The sequence below is a fragment of the Ciona robusta genome, chromosome 1, assembly GCF_009617815.1.
Source record: "Ciona robusta chromosome 1, ASM961781v2".
Lineage (NCBI taxonomy): Eukaryota > Metazoa > Chordata > Ascidiacea > Phlebobranchia > Cionidae > Ciona > Ciona robusta.
Genome location: NC_143235.1, coordinates 15070519 through 15090157, shown reverse-complemented (window position 1 = coordinate 15090157; position 19639 = coordinate 15070519). Strand labels below are relative to the sequence as shown.

Sequence of the window (19639 nt, the reverse complement as noted above, 5' to 3'; positions counted from 1 at the left end):
ATAAGTTTTACCTTTAATAGATAAAAAAGGCGATCCACGGCCTAAACACACGTGGTATATAAAGACTACATTCGGTTTCCAACAGCTTACGTATACCTGTGTAGTGTGGTAAGTCCATTTGTATATAACCTCCCGTGCATAGACAGACGCTCTAATTTATATTCCGCTATATCGGTCTCGGAAGCAGCGTCGTATGAATCATATTAGAATTACATACATATACGTCTTGGTGATTTAGCGAAGGCGAGGGATCGTTTAGTTTTAATTTAAGGCGCAACATGAGAGTAGTTAGGTTGGTGTGGTTCGTGGTGGTTTGGTTGTTTGTATTGCAAACAACAGATGCGAGTTTCAACAGTCACCGCTCCAATAATGGGACGTTCTTATATACTTGTGGAAACACTACCCATTATTTTTCTGATGCTGTTGAATTATGCGAGCAAGCGAACGCACAACTGGCTGTTATTAACACGGAGGAAATGTTTAACGGTGCTCTGCAAGTTTTCAGCGAGTGTTTAAAAGCATATTTCTGGATCGGTTTAAGCAGAAATGAAAGTACTGGTAACGAATATCGATGGTTGGATGGTTCTCGGTTTGATTCTGGAAAAGTTGGTGGGAGAACAATTAAATATAATGATACTAAAGGTTGTGTGGGAGTTGCGTTACAGAGGCCAAATATTTTAACAGCCACAGTGTGTAATGGCCTGTACCACGTTCTTTGTTTCACCACACAAAACATATCAACACTAACGACAACAACAACAGCCGAAACCACAGTCGCAGCTACAACGTATAACCCAACAAGCACAAAACCAATAACTGATAGTCAAACAAGCACACAACTAACATCAGAATCTGGTGGTCGGACAAGCACACATGCTACCACAAATGAACGAACAGCTGCACTACCAACCAGTGTACCGATAGAGACATGGCTGATTATTGTGATAGCCGTCGGGGGGATTTTATTCTTGGTATTTCTGGTTGGAATTATCTACTGCTGTTGCTGCAGGAAGCGAAAAGATTTAAAGACATCAGTTGAAATTGAAGACAACCAAGCTGGGAGTTATCAGACTATTGAACACCTGTCTGAGAACGTTTACGAAATCGCTGAAATGGATGCTCCCCCGCCGCCACCCCCACCACCAGCTTTAGCGAACGAACCTGCTTTATCGGACTATGTCTCAATGCGAAGTTTAAGTCAGCGCGACCCAGATACTGGGGACGGATATGGTACAATAGATCAATCAGTGGCTGACCCAGGTAAGAACTTGTGAGTTTTTACCTCAATCATTCAACATATATGTATATGCGGCAGAGCAGGTATATCTTCCCTGCTTTTCCGAGTCGATACTTTAATAATGAGTGTTGTTTTCCCTCTAATACTTTGTGTAACATGAGGTACGCCCAAATGTAGAGTTATACCAATGCTATTGTTATCGTCCAAACTTATGTTAACAATATTATCTACATAACTGTTTACATTATCCAAATCACAGAAGCATACTCAACACTTTATGACGAAACACCCACCGATGATTCACCCGTAAACAAAGACGACGAGAGCTACGGAGGAAATAGACCTATGTACGCTAGTGTAAACAAATCTCCAATCAAAGAATCAACATATACAGTAGATAGAACCAGTTGGTGACGTGACATGTAGCTTTATGACGTAACAGCAAAATTCTTGAACAAAATGTTTGTTTGAACATAATGATCATTGTTACGAAACAATACGCCCGGTTTCGTTGTGGTTTAATGCGTTTTCTCATATTTGTTTATAGTTTGAAAGGTTTATAATACGCAGCGGTTAAACTTAAATGTCCAAAAAGTAGTCCCCAAGACTTGGGGTAGCTCTATTGTTTAAACCTGTGCCACAGTTTAGTTAAAATATTGAAGAAAACTTGATGTTTCTTGTTTTAACGCCCGTTGAAATACGACCGAATTAAACAGATTTCTTAAACTGCAAACTTCCCTTTCAATGTGCAGTTGAAACTAAATATGCTCGCATAATATTGCTGCGCTAACTTGTATGAAGATTACCATTAACAAAACAGTGTGTACGACTTTTCCCATAAGTAAGAACTAAATATAAACAATAATAAACACGACCAACCTTACAAACAGCAGGATCAAGTAAAGCAGATTCTGAAACAAGTGTAGTCCCTGCTCTGCCATTCAAAGTCCCATCTCTGTCCAGAACAGCAGCCTCGTGCTCCCAACGGAATCTGAACTTTCTGTTGGCATTCGTGAATGACAAACCTAGGAAAGATTTTTAGGTTAACAAAATAAAGGCCCATCATTGGATTAAGACAATTTAATTTTTTTAATTTAAGAGCAACAAACTCTGATAGAAACTGGACCAAAGGGTAAAAGTGCATCATTTTTTTATAAAAAATTAGCATGATCAATAAATAAGTTCACAACGAAATTCCACAAATTGAAAATATAACTTATTATTCACACTCTGCAATAGCAACACGTGTGACATAATTGTGCCAATCTGGAACAGGATCTCGATTCCAAATATTACCCCAGCAGGCCCTAAGTAACTCACGTTGTGTCCAATAGTAGAAGCCACCACAAAGTGTTGAGCATGTCCCATCAATAGAAGTCACACCAAATGGCACACCGCCCCTGTTGAAGTTGTAGAATTCAGCTCCATCAATAAACAGTTTGGAAGAAAATGGCATGACCTGTATTGAAATGTTTAAAGCTGATTGAAAAATCAGAATATATATTGTGAAAAAACAGGGTAAAACCCACATATTAGGTGACAAACACTGTAAATTTCTAACTGTAGTGTTGACCATGAATCAATGTATATTATTTATTCTACTTAAGAGTGATAAGCCCTGGACCTAAAACCTCTAGGCTAGAGGCAAGCGATTAGACCAATGTGGCAATTAAATTAAGTTCCCAAGGCTCTAGTTAAATCCAGCTCAGCCTAGATACACTTATATACCTCAATAATTTAAATCTATGGGAATTATATCAATAACTTACAATTCCGGTACCGGTTTGGAAACTTGATGAAACAACCGAAGAGTGGCCAACTATGACGGCATCTTTAATCATAGCTCCTTTGTCTGCTCCCCATTTGGTTCCTGAGATGGTTTTAAGGTCCATGCCAGATACTTCATTGTTAACCATGAAGAAATCAATGAACTGTAAAGCCCCACCATTCACCCACTCTGCCCCTTTCTCGCAGTTCCATGTTGTAAGGCTACGAAAGTGAGCAGGACTTGGCTCATTTGAACCACAGCTGAGTAGAAACAAGAAAAAGTTAGTTTATTACAATTTTTAAACAATTTTCTAAATATATGTAGAAAAAAAAGTTAGTTATATTAGGTAATGCAAATATATCTAAATTAAAGTCCACAGTTAAGGCATATGTTTGTTAATGGTAGGAATTCGTTAACATTTCTGATAAAAGTATTAACAATTTTGTATTAGCAGTACCATTTTTTATACCCAAAACTATCATTGTATAAATATTAACACACAGTTTAATACTGTTTCTGTTGTTGTTTAATACACCCATTTAAACATGTCCTATAACATACTCCATTTTGATCTATCTATATTGGTATGCTTAATAATAACAAGACATCTTCCTATGTTTACAATACCTCCACTTAGTAATGTATATTAGTATACTGTTACTGAAACAGCTAGTTTTATCTCCTAAAAGCAAAAATCTGGAATCTGAAAACTCGATCCTACACCTCATGCTCCTTTGTCATGCATTACTTAAAGGCGCAGTCTTATTATAGAATAAACCACTGCAAACTCAATCATACAAACACACCTTCCTCCTTGCTTAGGGAAGTAGTCCTGGAAAATCCAAAGTCCAAACCATCCTTGTGAGTGAACCGTGTTGTTTTCAAACTGACCAAGTTCGACGTTCTTTTGACAAACAGTTGAAGTGAATGAAGGACCATCGGGATGGGTGTGCATTCTGTACCATGCACCAAAGTGAGTTCCTCCAGCAGCGTGGTTGTGTCTTATAATGTTGTCAGGGTTGGTGACCCAGTATGCAGCTGAGATAGAAACAATATAAAGGTAAACATCAGTCACTCATTAGTATAAAGCAAATAATTGAACTCGGTACTATCATACATAGGATACCACTGATAAAGCGAAAGTTTAATACCACAGCCCAAGCAACACTAATATTAAGTGGGCCTTGGAATGAGGCTAAGAGTATTACAGCAATAGGACGAATTCAGTCTAAATTTTGGTCGTGTAGTGAGACATGCTATTAGATCTCGCGCTTACAAAATGAAGGAGTTATCAGTAAGCATTAAAAAACTCCATGGCAAACTTCTCCAATATTTACATAATTCATGTGTGGTAGCATTTATGTGGCAAAGGCAAGTTAATGCTACAGCGGTTTCTGAGGGATGTGCAGGTTAAAAAGTATTTTTATTACCTGGTGTGACATCATCATTGAGTAGTGACGTGCTCTGTTTTACGAAGATGGCAAGATTGTATTGAATGACGTTGTTAGTTTCAATACCATCCTCAATAAAGATGGCACCTCCCATGACATCATAAACAACATTGTGTTCAACAGTCAAGTTGTGAGTACCTGTAGTTAAGTATAAGTTGAGTAAACACAAGTGTACAAAGATAAGATTGTATAGTAGGGTGGGGGAAGACACCTTTAGTTCATAATATTCAAATATCCTGATCGTGTTTTAAACAACGGTCTATGGGAGTCCTGAGACATTTTTCCTTAATCATTTCAGCTTCTTATGAATATTTTGAACTTATGATAAACCAACCGGTGGACTGGGATGATGTTTCGTAACATAGTTAATAAAATTAACCAGTGTAAGCCGTTGTATTAAAACAAACAATTGTGTAATCGCATTAGCACCTTTTAAAATTTATCTATACTTTTGATTTGTCACATATACCAATGAAATTTTATACAACCATGAAATTATTTTACAAAACATGGCATATTTATATTTCCACGATAAGTTTAAGAGAACAAAATATAGTGATGAATGTAGTTAAAGTTATAAATAAGTAATTTACCGTGTATGGTGACAGCTCTGTTAAATGTTTTATGAATGGAGCACCTTCTAACATACATCCCCCCTACTTGACCCATCAAGTGGAAATGGATTGGGTATCTGCATTAAAATCATTTATCACGCAATGAAAAAATGAAAAAAATTCGCCAAATAATCACCCACAAAGTTACATACTTGGTAATTTATAAGCGGGCCCAACGAGTATGAAACAAAACACCCGCCTTGTAACAACTGTGGTTTTCCGGCTACGCCAGGATAAAACTACATTCATTTGTACATACATGCATTTATTCATTTATGCTTTCTTTGTTGACACTTTACCGAAAGTGGAGTAAAAGGAATTCACAAAAAAATTACTGAGACTGCTTAGGCCTAAGCCTCCTGTCCCATGGCATGACTCAAAGTAAAATCAACCACATAAAATAACATGGAAAGAATAGAACACTTGAAGAATCAATAAAGAATTAACAAGCATTGATGTAATTCACTCACCTTCCTAATCTAAAGGCCTGACCGACATAAGTTGCTTCTATCCCTTCAATACGAGCAAGTGCAGTTCCTTTGCTTTCATCAGCAGCGTGCATCATAATAGAAGCTCCAAACTGGTCGGAACCGGTTTCATCTCCAAAACGACCCTAGATGAATATCAAGCATACTATAACAAGATTGTCAAAAAAACCTTCATATAATTATACACTGTAATTATATAGCTCATGCTTACTATCCAGGTTTAACATATGTTTGTGTATGTCTTTTTTTACACCGAATGAACATGGTGTATCAATGCACCTCATGCTCATTGTTAAGTTATAACATTGAATCTTTTTATATACCATAAATATGGTGTATCAATACATCTACAAATACATGCATCGAAAGTTAGATATCTCACCCACCTGGAAACAGGTTTGTTGTGCAAACTCTCCAGTGTCAAAACCATCAGGGCAAGCGGGAATGTCATCGTGCCATACATGATCATCAGAACCACGGAAGACAATGTTTCGTGTCAACAAACCGACCTCAGCTATGAAGATCATGGTATATGAATAGAAGTTACTTGTTTTTGCATGGCGAACAACAATAGTCATTATAGCATGGGTGTTCTGCTTTGTACACCTCATGTTCGCTTATGAGTTACCCCGTATGAAACTTATTTATCCTCGCATGGCAAGCAACAACAGTTGTTATAACACAGGTGTTTTGTTTTGTACACCTCGTGCCGGCTTACGAGTTGCCGCGTATGTTATTTTGTTGGTGATCCTTTTTCTGTTTGGCTGATAGTTTACACAAACATTAGAGACCACTGAGTGGGAGCAATAACGTCAGACATCTTTCTAACTGTTGGCTACTTTAACAACACGTTTAACAACACATTATGATCAACAAAGTATGAACAAACCTCTGAAATGAATGGTGTGGGACCCAAATGTTTCACTCACACCAAGATGCTCATATTTCAAAGCATCTGTCAATGTTAGAGTTCTTCCATCTGGAATAGAATCAATTATTATAAAAGGTTACCTGTTTAAGAGTTTATAAAACAATTTTTATTTTATTCTATTGAGTTCCTACAGCGTGGCATGTCATGCAACATGAAATTGGGGACAGAGCGGCCCAGTTACCTTGACACCCAGGTTGCTGTTATACAAATAGATGTTTAAATCACGAGCGATTGTTCAGGTGACAGCCTATTGCTTTGTTTTGTACTTGTTGGGTTTAGTAGAAGACCAACATAAACATTATATGGATCACTATGACCATATTAACTTACCCGCAGAGACAGCAGAGATCGTCTTCTTTTCAGTTTGCGATTGTGAATGGCGCAGACCAGTTGTTGCAATCACAATCTCATCATTAACTTGCCAAGTTACTGAGTGTTCCAATGTGATCTAATGCAACATAAACTTTAATTAAACAATTTTTAAACAATATAGGCCTACAGTTAATAACAAGAGAAAATGTTTATTTTTATTAGTGACCACTTCGTTAAGGGAATGTTATGTGTCTTGCCAAAAAAGACAGATGTCTATAATAGCAGCAACACCAAAAATTAAATCTGGTAACCTTAAATTTCAATACAGGCACCAAGCCAATGAGCCGCAATGTCAAACAAAAACAATTAATCGATTAACTTAATTATTAACCAGTACTTTTTAAGCATAGCAGAATGCTAAAAAAAGTTGAAGCTTAGAGCTGCGAGCAAGTCCAATGAAACCCAACAATCACCTGTGTAGCGCCAGCTGCTGCCGTGCTTGCAAGTTTGGACCAAGTCTGGGGAATAAACTTTCCATGGAGGTCCAGCGTTCCATTCCTCACAGCTAACGTCTTTGCTCCATATATTGGTAGCTCTGGTGACCTCAAGTGACCGTGCATCTCTATGATTGCTTTGTGCTGAAAGGGTGCTTCCTCTGTTCCAACCTGAAGGTAAAACAATACATATCATGGTCACTGTTGGGTTATAACATATGTATTCATAAAACTCATGATTATTGCAAAGGTATAACATGGGTTTCTTCTCATACACCAGACACATGGTGTATTCATACACCTCATGCTCACTGTTGAGTTATAACATGAGTGTCTTCTTATACCAGACACACTTGGTGTATTCATATACCTCATGCTCACTGTTGAGTTATAACATGGGTGTCTTCTTATACACCTGACACACTTAGTGTATTCATATACCTCATGCTCACTGTTGAGTTATAACATGGGTGTCTTCTTATACCAGACACACATGGTGTATTCATATACCTCATGCTCGCTGTCGAGTTATAACATGGGTGCCTTATTATACCAGACACACATGGTGTATTTATACACCTCATGCTCACTGTCGAGTTATAACATGGATGTCTTCTTATACACCAGACACACATGGTGTATTCATACACTTCATGCTCACTGTCGAGTTATAACATGGATGTCTTCTTATACACCAGACACACATGGTGTATTCATACACCTCATGTTCACTGTCGAGTTATAACATGGGTGTCTTCTTATACACCAGACACAAATGGTGTATTCATACACCTCGTGCTCACTGTCGAGTTATAACATGGGTGTCTTCTTATACACCAGACACATATGGTGTATTCATACACCTCATGCTCACTGTTGAGTTATAACATGGGTGCCTTCTTACACACCAGACACACATGGTGTATTCATATACCCCATGATCCTATCTATAAATGGATGCCTTCCAAGATACATGATAACACACAAACTTAAACCAACCTGAAGCTTTCCCTGCTTTGTAATAAGAATGTTCTCAGCCTTCAAAGTGACATCCTTCTCATCGAATATGAGCTCCCCTCCTTGGATCAAAAGCATTTTAAGAACAGCAGTGTCAGTGTCAAGCAAGATGGTTTGGCCCTGAGATATAAAATATATAATTGTTAAAAGTCATAAAATATATTTCATAAGCTGTATATGGGATATGATAAGATTATATAAAAGGATTATGTGGAGACTGTGTTGAGATTGTTACAGGCTTTTTTGTTTAAAAACTGTGATATCAGCTGTCTGTTTCCACATATTTGTTACAGAAAAAAACATTCTTGTTTACGTTATCTTGACTATATTTTATAAATAAGACACCTGTGTTATACCAGCTGACGTTGCCCTACCACACGAGATAAATAACTTTAATTCATTCAAACGGTCACCTCGTTAATAATAACGAAGTCTGAGGTGGTTGGAACTGTCGTTCCTCCCCAAGTAAAGATAGAAGACCACTTGTCGATGTAATAAAAGTCGGCGGCGCCTTGGGTTGCGATACCATTTGTACCAACAGTAACTGCAACCTAATAATGAACATTGTGATTAAACAAATACTTTCTGTGATACAACAACATAATTTTTATTTATCTTTACAAAATGATCTAAGGGTTCGTGATATTTTAAAAACCAACAGGGGCATTTAACAGTAAAATGTTCATACACACTATGAATAGAAGGTGTAAAAGTACCTTTGCTTTCTTTGATCCTGTGTGTGCATTAGTGACGCAGATAATGCTTGTATCTGTTGATGTTTCAATGTCGCAAACACTTCCGTCAATCTTCACAGTTGGCGTCGCACTGTTTAGTCTGAGGATTTATAAGTTTGTATTACAGATGTTTCTTATACACCAGACACACATGTTGTATTCATACACCTCATGCTCACTGTCGAGTTATAACATGGGTGTCTTCTTATACACCAGACACACATGTTGTATTCATACACCTCATGCTCACTGTCGAGTTATAACATGGGTGTCTTCTTATACACCAGACACACATGTTGTATTCATACACCTCATGCTCACTGTCGAGTTATAACATGGGTGTCTTCTTATACACCAGACACACATGTTGTATTCATACACCTCATGCTCACTGTCGAGTTATAACATGGGTGTCTTCTTATACACCAGACACACTTGGTGTATTCATACACCTCATGCTCACTGTCGAGTTATAACATGGGTGTCTTCTTATACACCAGACACACATGGTGCATTCATACACCTCATGCTCGCTGTTAAGTTATAAAATGAGTGCCTTCTTATACAACAGACACACATGGTGTATTCATACATCTCATGCTCACTGTCGAGTTATAACATGGGTGTCTTCTTATACACCAGACACACATGGTGTATGCATACACCCCATGCTCACTGTCAAGTAATAACACGGGTGTCTTCTTATATACCAGACACACATGGCGTATTCATACACCTCATGCTCACTGTCGAGTTATGACACAAGTGACTCGTTACACAAAATACAAACCCATTTAAATAACACAACTTCATGAGACACTCACGTGAACCCAGATCCCGTGATCGTGATACGAGTTCCACCTGCGGTTCCTCCAGATGATGGGCTCACACTCGTGACCTCAGGTGTCAATGATGTCTTGTACTCATATTGTGTGGTGTGGGTCACAGAGTCAACACCGTTTGCAATCTTAACGTCACAAGCAGTTGTGGCTGTGGAAAGTAAAAGTTTAAAAAAGATAAATACTTAGTGGGGTTGTGTAAGGTCAAATACGATGTGGTGTAAAAATGCTAAAATATTTTATATTTGCAATTTTAGTAAAGCTACAGTTTAGGTGGCATAGGGGGAAGTATTTTGCAATTTATTTTAGGCAATATATATTTAATGTTATTAGTATTAACAGCATTACATAATATTCTATGTCTGTGTCGTAACTCCATAGTAAGGCGCTTGCATCATAACCGAAAGATACCAGATTCAATGCTTAATACCGGTACTGATAGATGTGTGTATCTTTAAGCAACATTTAACAGACATTACTTAAACTCAGTAATCACTAATGGGTTGTAGCGTCCTGGGTGTTTGAGTAATGCCTGTGTTTGGGTAATTGGCCAACTCTGGCATAAATCTTAGGTCTCATCTATCATGCCATGCCAAGCACCCACCAGCATAAAACAATATGTACATATTCTATTAAACATTATAACTTACCATCGGTGTTAGCATTAGATGGTGTGGCGCAAACAACTTGAGTGGTGGTGTCACTTGATACAATACATGCATTGCCACAAACAGTTACAACTGTATTGTTGGAAAATCCTTGTCCGGTTACAGTGATAGATTGGCCACCACCATAACTACCTGTAATGGAATCATTTTAATTTAAGTGATTAAGTTATCTTTATAATTGTTGTCACCATGTATATAATAAATTCTATCTAAAATATATTTTTTGATATTTAAAGGTAATTTAGTAATCTTTTTTAAACGGTGTCTCCAAAACATTTGTATTTAAACCATAGTTATACATTTTTTCACCCAAACCTGAATTGGACATAAAAAACACGTTTTTATTACTATAAGTAATATTATTATTGTAAAAAAATGTGCAAAAAATTATTTATCTGTTTGCTTGATTAAGTAGCAACACATTTTTCAACAGTTATATATTTGTTTTACCCAAATGCCCCGCATTTGTGTTACTATAAGTTTGTTTTAAAATGAAAAAAAAACAATGTTAATTAATATGATCTTTGTTATAATATTCTAAGAGTAAGTGTTACGTTACCTTCAATTGGTGCAACAGCTGAAACACTGAGAATGTAACTGAAGGTTGCTGAAACTGTTGCATCTCCAGCAGCACCAACGTTTACCTGAGATTAAAAGTGAATAACAGTTACATACACAAAAACTAACTTGGTATAAGTATCATAAAGGCAACTACAAATAGCATTCACCCACAAAAGTAATAAAAAGCTTAAGAATCATTGAGCCAAAGTATTGTACTATGTAAATTTAAAGGAAGTTTAAGAGGCCGCACAGTTAAAGCAAGAAATAAGCGACAAAATGCTGCTTTAGAAGTAGTGTAATAGTAACATCCGGCCACGCGAGGATAAAGTAAGATAGATTCATTCATTCATTCATTCCTTCATTCAACATACCAAAGCATATATTTAAAAGTTGTAGTTTACGGTTTAACAATAATATAGAGTGGGCACATAAAATGATGCTTCAATTGTAGTTTATTATATATATAATACTTCAATGCATATTAATGACATACAGCAATAGGAGCGGACCCTCCTTCCCTTGATCCCAACGTGCATTCAACTTGTGTGTCAATGACACTTGTAACAGCGCAAGCAACTCCACCAACAGTGACTGCCACATCATTAGCAGAGGTGCCAAACCCAGTTCCAGTTAATGTAAGAGTGTTGCCCGACATTCCTGGAAAAGTTAACAAGAAATAAGATGTCAGCAAAGTATTAACAAAGTACAACATGTTAGCACATTATGTTAAATGTAATTTAAACATCTGGAAATAAATATTAATTTTATTGGGATTCCTAGAAAGTAATACAAACATACACAGACGTATCTTTGTACATTTTTTGTTTCTTTAAAATTTACCTTAAAGTAATTTATTCTTCAATTTCAATAAATTTACCTTCAGTTGGATTTGCTACATCAACACTTGGAGTCGCTGTTGCCGAATATTCAAAATCCTTGGATGGGAAATCAGTTCCTTGTGATGTCACAATGACACTGACTGTTGCAGCAGAATGGGCAGCTGGTGTGCAAACAATCGTTCCGAAGTCGGATGACGTGATTGGACAATCTGTGCCGTCAATCTTAACAGACACATCGCTGCTAACGAACCCGTTACCTGTTTGTGATGTCATAGTTTAGTTTTTGTGACGTCATAGGGTTTTTATCAAAAGTTGAACAGCGTCATTACAATTATTTTAGTTACCATGACTTTCGATGTACAAAGTAAAATGATTTAAAAAAAACTTGTTTAAACTAAGTTGATGAATCTATGATCTTTCTGTTCTTATTTGTTTAGTATGAACATAAATCTTAATAATTCCCATGTGCCACGTCATACCAGCAATTGTAAGTTTGGTTCCACCATTTATGCTCCCAATACTTGGTGTAAGGCTGTCAACAAGAGCTGGGTTGCTGATGCTTGAATCAGCGTTGTTTGAAAACTTTGCATTTCCTGTAAAAGTTATGTTTGTAAGAAGGGAGGTTTAAAGTTGCTTTATGGGGACAATATTGGGTTCTAGACAATTTTGAAAGAGATATGGGTTAGGATTTAAATCTCAATACTGCCATTGCAAGTGTAAGTGTGTCCTAGAATAAGACACTTAACAGTAAACTATTCAACTGTTCAACTATAGAAAGCTTAAACTAATTGTTAGCCATATACACTCATATGAATTGATAACCACCATTATTCAACACAACAATACATTTTATTGTAATAAAAATAGCTTTTATTTGTCTCTTCGATTATGGTATTAAAGATTAAAGAATAGTTGAAACGAAAAACCATAAAATTGTGACAAAACAACGGCTGTTAAAATAATAAAGTATTAACATAGAGACAAAACGAAAGTTTCTGTTTCTCACCTTTTCCAGCAATATGCACTACAATGTCATTACCACCAGCAGCAAATCTGCCAACGTCACAATTAATTTCTGTGTCAGTGACCGAGCTTAGAACACAACTAACCATTCCCACGGTAACAGTGACGTCACCAAGAGTACTTCCAAATCCTGAAATTTAAAACATTTCGGTATTTAATTTTTTTATTTTCTTTTCCAACTTTCTTTTGAGTTATTTTTGAAGTGTAACACGACAATTCCATTTATTGCTGAACGATAAGTTTAGATTCGATGCATATTCTTGTTGCAAAAAAGGGTAATTTAACACAACGTATGTACATATACTCAACACTGCTTAAAGGTTTCATATAAAATAACTAAATTATTTAATCAAGCAAACCATAAATGCTCTTAGTGTTTACCAAGCAACACAAGATTCTATCATGCACATAGTTACTTACCACTTCCACTTATGACCATGGGAACACTAGATCTATCAGTAGTTGTTTCACTGCGGCTTGTTATACTTGGTGTAGATGCATCATCAAACGCAAAGGTGCATAGAGAGCATGTTGCTTCTTGGCCACTAGGCAACAAGTAGAGTGTTTTTATATTGATATTTCTATTCTATGTGGGTGAGGTCCTACGTGTGTTTTTTATTCTACGAGATTGAGTGGCATGAGACATTAGACTTAGACCAGTTGGCCTATTACTCCAACACTCAGGCTACAACCCATTAGTAACCACTCAACAGTTAAGATAAATAGAGTATTGGCAACTCAAATTTTAAAGCCAACTTATCCTAATTGTTTATTTAATATATATCTTAATAAAAAAAGAAGGTTACCACTTTGCTGCTTATTAGTTTTACGTGTGACATAATAGATCCCCACTACTGTAATTGAACAGATAAATGAATTTATGTGTTTGTGGTATTTATGGTAACGGCGTAAAAAGGGATAAAACATGGGTATGTTTCCACTTTTGGTAACAACAATTGGGTTAGTCTTTTAACAATTACTAAAATAAATCAAACTCACCTTTGTGTAATTTTCACTGCACCACTGACTGCAGATCCAACTGCAGGAGTTGTGCATACCAGCTGTGTATAAGAGGTTTCATCTGCAATCACTGTGCACGTAGTTGCTGTTCCAATCATAACTGTGCTGCTGGTTGTGAACCCTGAACCCTGGGTTTGAACAACATGAGTTAAATGTGTGGTTAAGCAATTAACATAACCATTATCAGTTATTTATTATTTTGTGACAAGCAGTGACAGTCTTTATAACTTATAACACATGGCCCATTACAAGTTACCACAAATGTTACTTATAATTGAAAATACTGAATTATACTCAAATCTTATCCTCACAACTTTAAAAAAGCGCTGTTAATTGCAAAAAACTCGCTTAGCAAATATGAAAAATTATGTTAACGGTGTCCTCTCACCTCACAAGAATAAATAGAAACGTTTTATTTATACTTTTTATTAAATTTTTACAGCTTGATGCATGTTGGTAGTTGTTATAAAGACTGTCTATCACTCTCAAAATAAAACCCAGAAGTAACAGAACAAGGCACCATGCGCACTTGCTGGGTTTAGGCAAATGCGGTCAGGTTTAAAGTAGTTGATACCTAGTACCCCACGGTTACAAGATGAGAACTGTGACCAGAACGCTGCAAACCAACCTGGATTGTGAGTTTGGTTCCTCCAGCCGTTGAACCTGATGTTGGTGAGATTGATGAAACCAGAGGAAGAAGAGCAAAGTATCGGTTGGTGAGGTTCTTGATCTCCACGAGAGCGTTTCCCACAGATGCAACATTGACGACAACCTCTCCATAAGTAGCTGGTGGTGGAGATGGGTAATGTAAGAAACGAACATTGGCGTAAAAAGCAATGTCAATAATTGGTTTTAAAATAAATATATAAAATACATGGAATGTATTGTTGCCACCAGGCATATTTATACTCGAAGATGACATAATCAGGATGTCGAAACATCGGTTAGCCAATGTTTTTACGAGAAGAGCCAAAATACCTGAATAGCATACATAGATAGAACTGTAGTATAACTATACCAAACATCCTACATAACAAAGTCAATACAACTATATAAGATTCCGGGAATATTTTAAACTGATAAGAGCAAGTGGTTGAGCACATGGCGTGCTTAAGGTTTTTACATAAACTTGCTGTTTAAAATTTTGCTGCGACCTTTTTAATCATAAAACATTCAAGGTTTGGTTCAAGAGAATACGAAAACAATTACATATTGGAACACAAAATATATTTTTATTATTTAATAATTAAAATGCTAGAACCAACAGTTATATGTGATCTTACCAACTGGCATCTCTTCTGATGTTGGGACTTTGCATGTGATTTGTGTGGCAGAAGATGTTAGTACAGTGCACGTCATGCCTTGAATCTTTACGCTTGGTGCAACGTTAGTGAATTGAGTCCCTGTTTAAATATAATGGTTATAACCTAGTGATAAGTTGTATTGTGAATATGATGTCCACTATACATATGTGTGGTGTAAGTTACAAAAACTTGCACGAGGTGTATGAATCAGAACACTCCTGTTAAAGAAACCACTGTTGCCCCTGCTATGTAAAGATAAATAAGTAGCATACGTGGTAACTTTTAAGCTGTCACGAGGTGTATGAAACAGAATACACATGTTATTTTTACTTTCATGACCTAACTTGCAACGATAAATAATCCAATCAAACTTGTAACAACATATTTATGTAGTAACTTACCAGTTATAGTGATGGTGGTGTCCGTGGTTCCAGTTTGTGGAGAGATACTTGTGACTGTAGGCGCTCCATCAAATGAGAAACTCGGTGCTCCAGACACCTAATGTATGTTTTGTTAACAGCTATTTTAATGTCCCTTGGGGAACTTATTAATTAGTTGTTTCTGAAAATGTAGTACAACAAGAATCTTTATTTAACCAAAACATTTTTCTTCACTAGTATGCATGTCGCAACATTTGAGTATTAATGTTAAGATGTGCTTATGATTTTTCAAAGTTTTACAAACACATCTTATTTTTAACACTACAGTCTTCAAAACCAGATGTAATGTAAACTGATAATTAATATAGACAATAAAGTATGTAAATTTATCTTTAAACATAAACAAAAAAAGTTTGTTGTAACCTAACAAAACAATCATATATATCACAAGGTATTATATAGCACTAAGGTTCTGTATATATTTGCATTGTTGTATTTGCAATCTAGTAATCCTATACACTTTAAGTCATTAGTACCACTAGTGTTATTTATATATTTGCATTGTTATTATACTTTACACACCGGGTACTCAGCCTCGTGGCCTCCAAGTTTAACCGACAAAGTTCGTGTCTTCGCTGTTACAGGTTTAACGACAATCTTCCCCCTCATGAAGATAGAACACGCATCGTCAAGGCAACCACTGGCGTAGAAGTAATCGCCAGCCACGGTGAAAGTGTGGACGTGACTTCCTGTGAGATAAGTTAACTTGTTATATCAAATAAGGTTGGAGCCAAGTTACTAAATTTAGCCAAAATATCCTGTTCATGACACCATTTCACTTTATCAACTATATAAGTTGAAAAAAAGGGAAATAACAGCAAAACGATGGTTGTTAAATTGGTAAAACTAATTAAAAAATTTATTTTTTTTAATTAATTACTAAATTTTACACAAATTTTGCTCTCTTACTAGTTACCATATAGTTAAGACTAGTTACTGTATAGTTATCCCTAGTTACCATATAGTTCTTACTAGTTACCATGAGTGTAACTTTATGGCTATTAATATATTCCTATATAAAAGCAAGCCTGCTAAACCCACCCGATACAGATGATGGAACATTGAATCCATCTTCATTGAAGCTCTTGCTCACCGCATCAGCTGTCGTGTAAACTCCGATCTTCTTCCCCTCCACCATCTCAGGGACCGACCACAGGAACCGAACAACATCTCCGACCTCAACCTCCAAGTTGGATGGATTCCATGCGTAACCAATCCCATATGCTGGGGAAAGGTTGAAACATTGTTATTTTGAAATAATATATCTGTCGGAATCAATTTGTTTAAAAGAACTTATAAAATATTACGTTAAAAATTATGTAAAATAATATGTTAAAAACTATGTAAAATATATGTTAAAATTATGTAAAATATATGTTAAAAATAATGTAAAATAATATGTTAAAAATAATGTAAAATGTTATGTTAAAAAAATATGCTAGGAATAGTTTGGAACATTGTTAATTTGAAATAATATATCTGTCAGAATCAATTTATTTAAAAAAAATTATAAAATACTATGTTAAAAATTATGTTAAATATTACGTTAAAAGTTATGTAAAATATTATAATGATAATCCGGCTACGAAAAAAAGGGATTATTGTCATAATCAGTTGCTAACAGAAAGAGTCATCAGTCTTTTCATCAATAAAAACGGTTCAGAATTTTATATTATAACTGTGATAATCTAAATATGGCTCTGATTACTCTAACTTGGTAATTTAGGCGATAGATCATGCCTAAGTTACTCATAACCAAGCTACTGTTTATCAAGATTTGCACCACCATAAATAAAACAGGAAAGTAAAGTATATAAGTAACTCACTTGCATGCGCCCCGTCATTCGTAACATTGTGTACAACCCCTGATGATGATGTCACACAGGTCATTTCTGTTGATGATGTCACAGTGGCATCACAAGTGATGTCACCAAAAGTAACGCTAGTGCCAGTAGTGAAGCCTTCCCCAGCGATAGTAATGGTGGTTCCCCCCATGTGAGAACCAGTGGTTTCAGAAATGGAAGACACAGAAAAACCGTAAGTTACAGAGGCGGCAACACTGTGGAGGAAAGGTGTAAAGCGTATTAAATATTTGTTTGCCTTTTTGGTGAGCATTTCGCTTTACGGAAATTATTTTAACTTTCGACATTACTGAATATGGTTTTAGTTATTAAACAGTGAACCTTTAATGAATGATTCGAAATGTGACACAATATGTTTTGGTATGATGCTTAAAATTCAGAATTTTGCTTTTTGCTTCCAAATTTAGTATAAAGTAAACCAAATAATGGTTTAGTTTATAAAACATACAAATATATTATAATCACCTGTTGAGAGCGCAACCATTGGGTTGAATGATAACACGGAGGTCGTAGGTTGCAGGTGCCAATGCTGGGGTGTCAATCTCAATAGAGGTGTCACTCCATGATGCCACTGTCACTGAGTTGGTACCAAAAGTTACAACTCCTTGTGTTGTTCCAAAATTGGTTCCTGTTATGGTTACCCTGGTTCCTGTAAGAAAAGAAGAGTAAAAATGTGTTGAAGTCTCTTTAATGTTGCAGACAGTAACTTGGTCCATCATCAGTGTAAAAGAGGTTACTATCCACCAAGTTACTGTCCAAAAACATCTGCTGCTTATGAGTTTAGTATCCAGACAGTAATTTGGTTCATCATCAGTGTAATAGAGGTTACTATCCACCAAGTTACACTACATACCTCCATTTGATGTATAAGTTGTGGATGAGATTGCAGAAATGCTAGCTGCCCCAGTGTCGGTGTATTCATACGTCACTGAAGATGTCGCGGCAACTGATGATGTTGTCACGACAACCGAAACGCTGCCAGCGGATGTCGCTGCCGAGGTTGTACACACGATGGTGCTATAGGTTACCATGGAAACAACACAGTCGTATCCACCAATCGCAACCGTTGAACTTAAAGTATCAAACGCTGTATAATAAACCACATTATTAGATCATAATTAAATAACCAACTGCTTATTCTAATTTAGTCTATATCGGTCCTTCAGGACCTTGGATTTACGCCAAATTTAGCTCATTACCCCAACGCCCATATTGTAATAACCATCTTTATACAAATGACTGTTTTAAATTTTATTGTAGTTTTTTACCGTTTAAACAAAACAAACCAAAAACAATAGGTTTGCTTGAAATATTGTGCAATCACAAAGTTGCAAATTTTTAGGCTTTTTTATAATCACCAATAGCCATACTACAACCAGAATAATACTTGTGTAAATTATCCTGAAATAATAAGTGAACATTCTTCTGATATAAACAATCGTACCTGATCCCGCGATTGTGACCGTTGTACACCCGTTGGTGCTGCCACTAGTTGGTGTTATAGAGGTGACAGCGCTGGTCACTGTGAACGTACCAGCTGTCGATGCAGCAGAACCTTTGAATATTAATGAAATGTATTTCAATGCACATTGTGGGGGCAAGAATGAAATAGGCAACACTGCTTAATGGCTTGAATATAATATGTGTATTGTAGCGTTTGTTCATATAAAATTTATGAACGATTAATACTTAGGTGAAGAACTTGTGAAATTACGTAATCAACCAAACAACACCACCGCAAAACACAGGAATGAGGGAAAAAATGAAAACAATATGCCAATAGCAAATAACACACGCTCTGTAACTTAACACAGAAATAATCACCCACAAAGTTACATACATGCTAACTCAGCTGACACGAGGTGTATGAAACAGAACACTCAAGTAATATTGACTGTCATTTTCCGGCCACGCGAAGTTTAAGTAAGTTACATTCATTCATTTATTCATTTATTAAAAAAATACATATGAAATTAAAAAAAAACATTAAAAAATAAAAAGTCAGTATATTTTATAACCCAACAGTTCATCACAATA

At 36.1% G+C, this 19639-nt stretch overlaps 2 protein-coding genes across 2 annotated transcripts in view; one reads left to right on the top strand and one right to left on the bottom strand.

The window, feature by feature from the left end:
- The window catches only part of LOC149743660 (fibrocystin-L-like), a 68813-nt gene that overhangs the window by 34041 nt on the left and 15133 nt on the right, over positions 1-19639 (bottom strand). Inside the window, exons 23-54 of the mRNA XM_089891968.1 lie at positions 19047-19157; positions 18456-18689; positions 18068-18251; positions 17567-17799; positions 16782-16964; positions 16263-16429; positions 15702-15798; positions 15280-15399; positions 14625-14782; positions 13976-14124; positions 13397-13521; positions 12960-13106; positions 12433-12546; positions 11992-12210; positions 11608-11771; positions 11113-11197; positions 10536-10685; positions 9871-10036; positions 9029-9146; positions 8726-8863; positions 8301-8432; positions 7275-7472; positions 6820-6937; positions 6448-6537; positions 5945-6072; positions 5541-5683; positions 5050-5147; positions 4436-4594; positions 3812-4043; positions 3007-3265; positions 2558-2696; positions 2117-2262 (exon numbers count right to left, since the gene is read on the bottom strand). Coding sequence (XP_089748094.1) covers positions 2117-2262; positions 2558-2696; positions 3007-3265; positions 3812-4043; positions 4436-4594; positions 5050-5147; positions 5541-5683; positions 5945-6072; positions 6448-6537; positions 6820-6937; positions 7275-7472; positions 8301-8432; positions 8726-8863; positions 9029-9146; positions 9871-10036; positions 10536-10685; positions 11113-11197; positions 11608-11771; positions 11992-12210; positions 12433-12546; positions 12960-13106; positions 13397-13521; positions 13976-14124; positions 14625-14782; positions 15280-15399; positions 15702-15798; positions 16263-16429; positions 16782-16964; positions 17567-17799; positions 18068-18251; positions 18456-18689; positions 19047-19157 — 4904 coding nt within the window. The remainder of the gene's footprint in view (positions 1-2116; positions 2263-2557; positions 2697-3006; positions 3266-3811; positions 4044-4435; positions 4595-5049; positions 5148-5540; positions 5684-5944; positions 6073-6447; positions 6538-6819; positions 6938-7274; positions 7473-8300; positions 8433-8725; positions 8864-9028; positions 9147-9870; positions 10037-10535; positions 10686-11112; positions 11198-11607; positions 11772-11991; positions 12211-12432; positions 12547-12959; positions 13107-13396; positions 13522-13975; positions 14125-14624; positions 14783-15279; positions 15400-15701; positions 15799-16262; positions 16430-16781; positions 16965-17566; positions 17800-18067; positions 18252-18455; positions 18690-19046; positions 19158-19639) is intronic.
- LOC149743661 (uncharacterized) lies at positions 236-1821 on the top strand. The gene is made up of 2 exons (XM_089891982.1): positions 236-1260; positions 1497-1821. Exons 1-2 carry the CDS (start codon positions 279-281, stop codon positions 1649-1651), a joined length of 1137 nt encoding a protein of 378 aa, XP_089748108.1. The 5' UTR covers positions 236-278; the 3' UTR covers positions 1652-1821.

Excerpts from the sequence above, each read along its gene's own strand:
- LOC149743661 (XM_089891982.1), top strand. The coding sequence starts at position 279 with ATGAGAGTAGTTAGGTTGGTGTGGTTCGTGGTGGTTTGGTTGTTTGTA. Across the intron at positions 1,261-1,496 it reads TCAATCAGTGGCTGACCCAG|AAGCATACTCAACACTTTAT; the intron begins GTAAGAACTTGT and ends TCCAAATCACAG.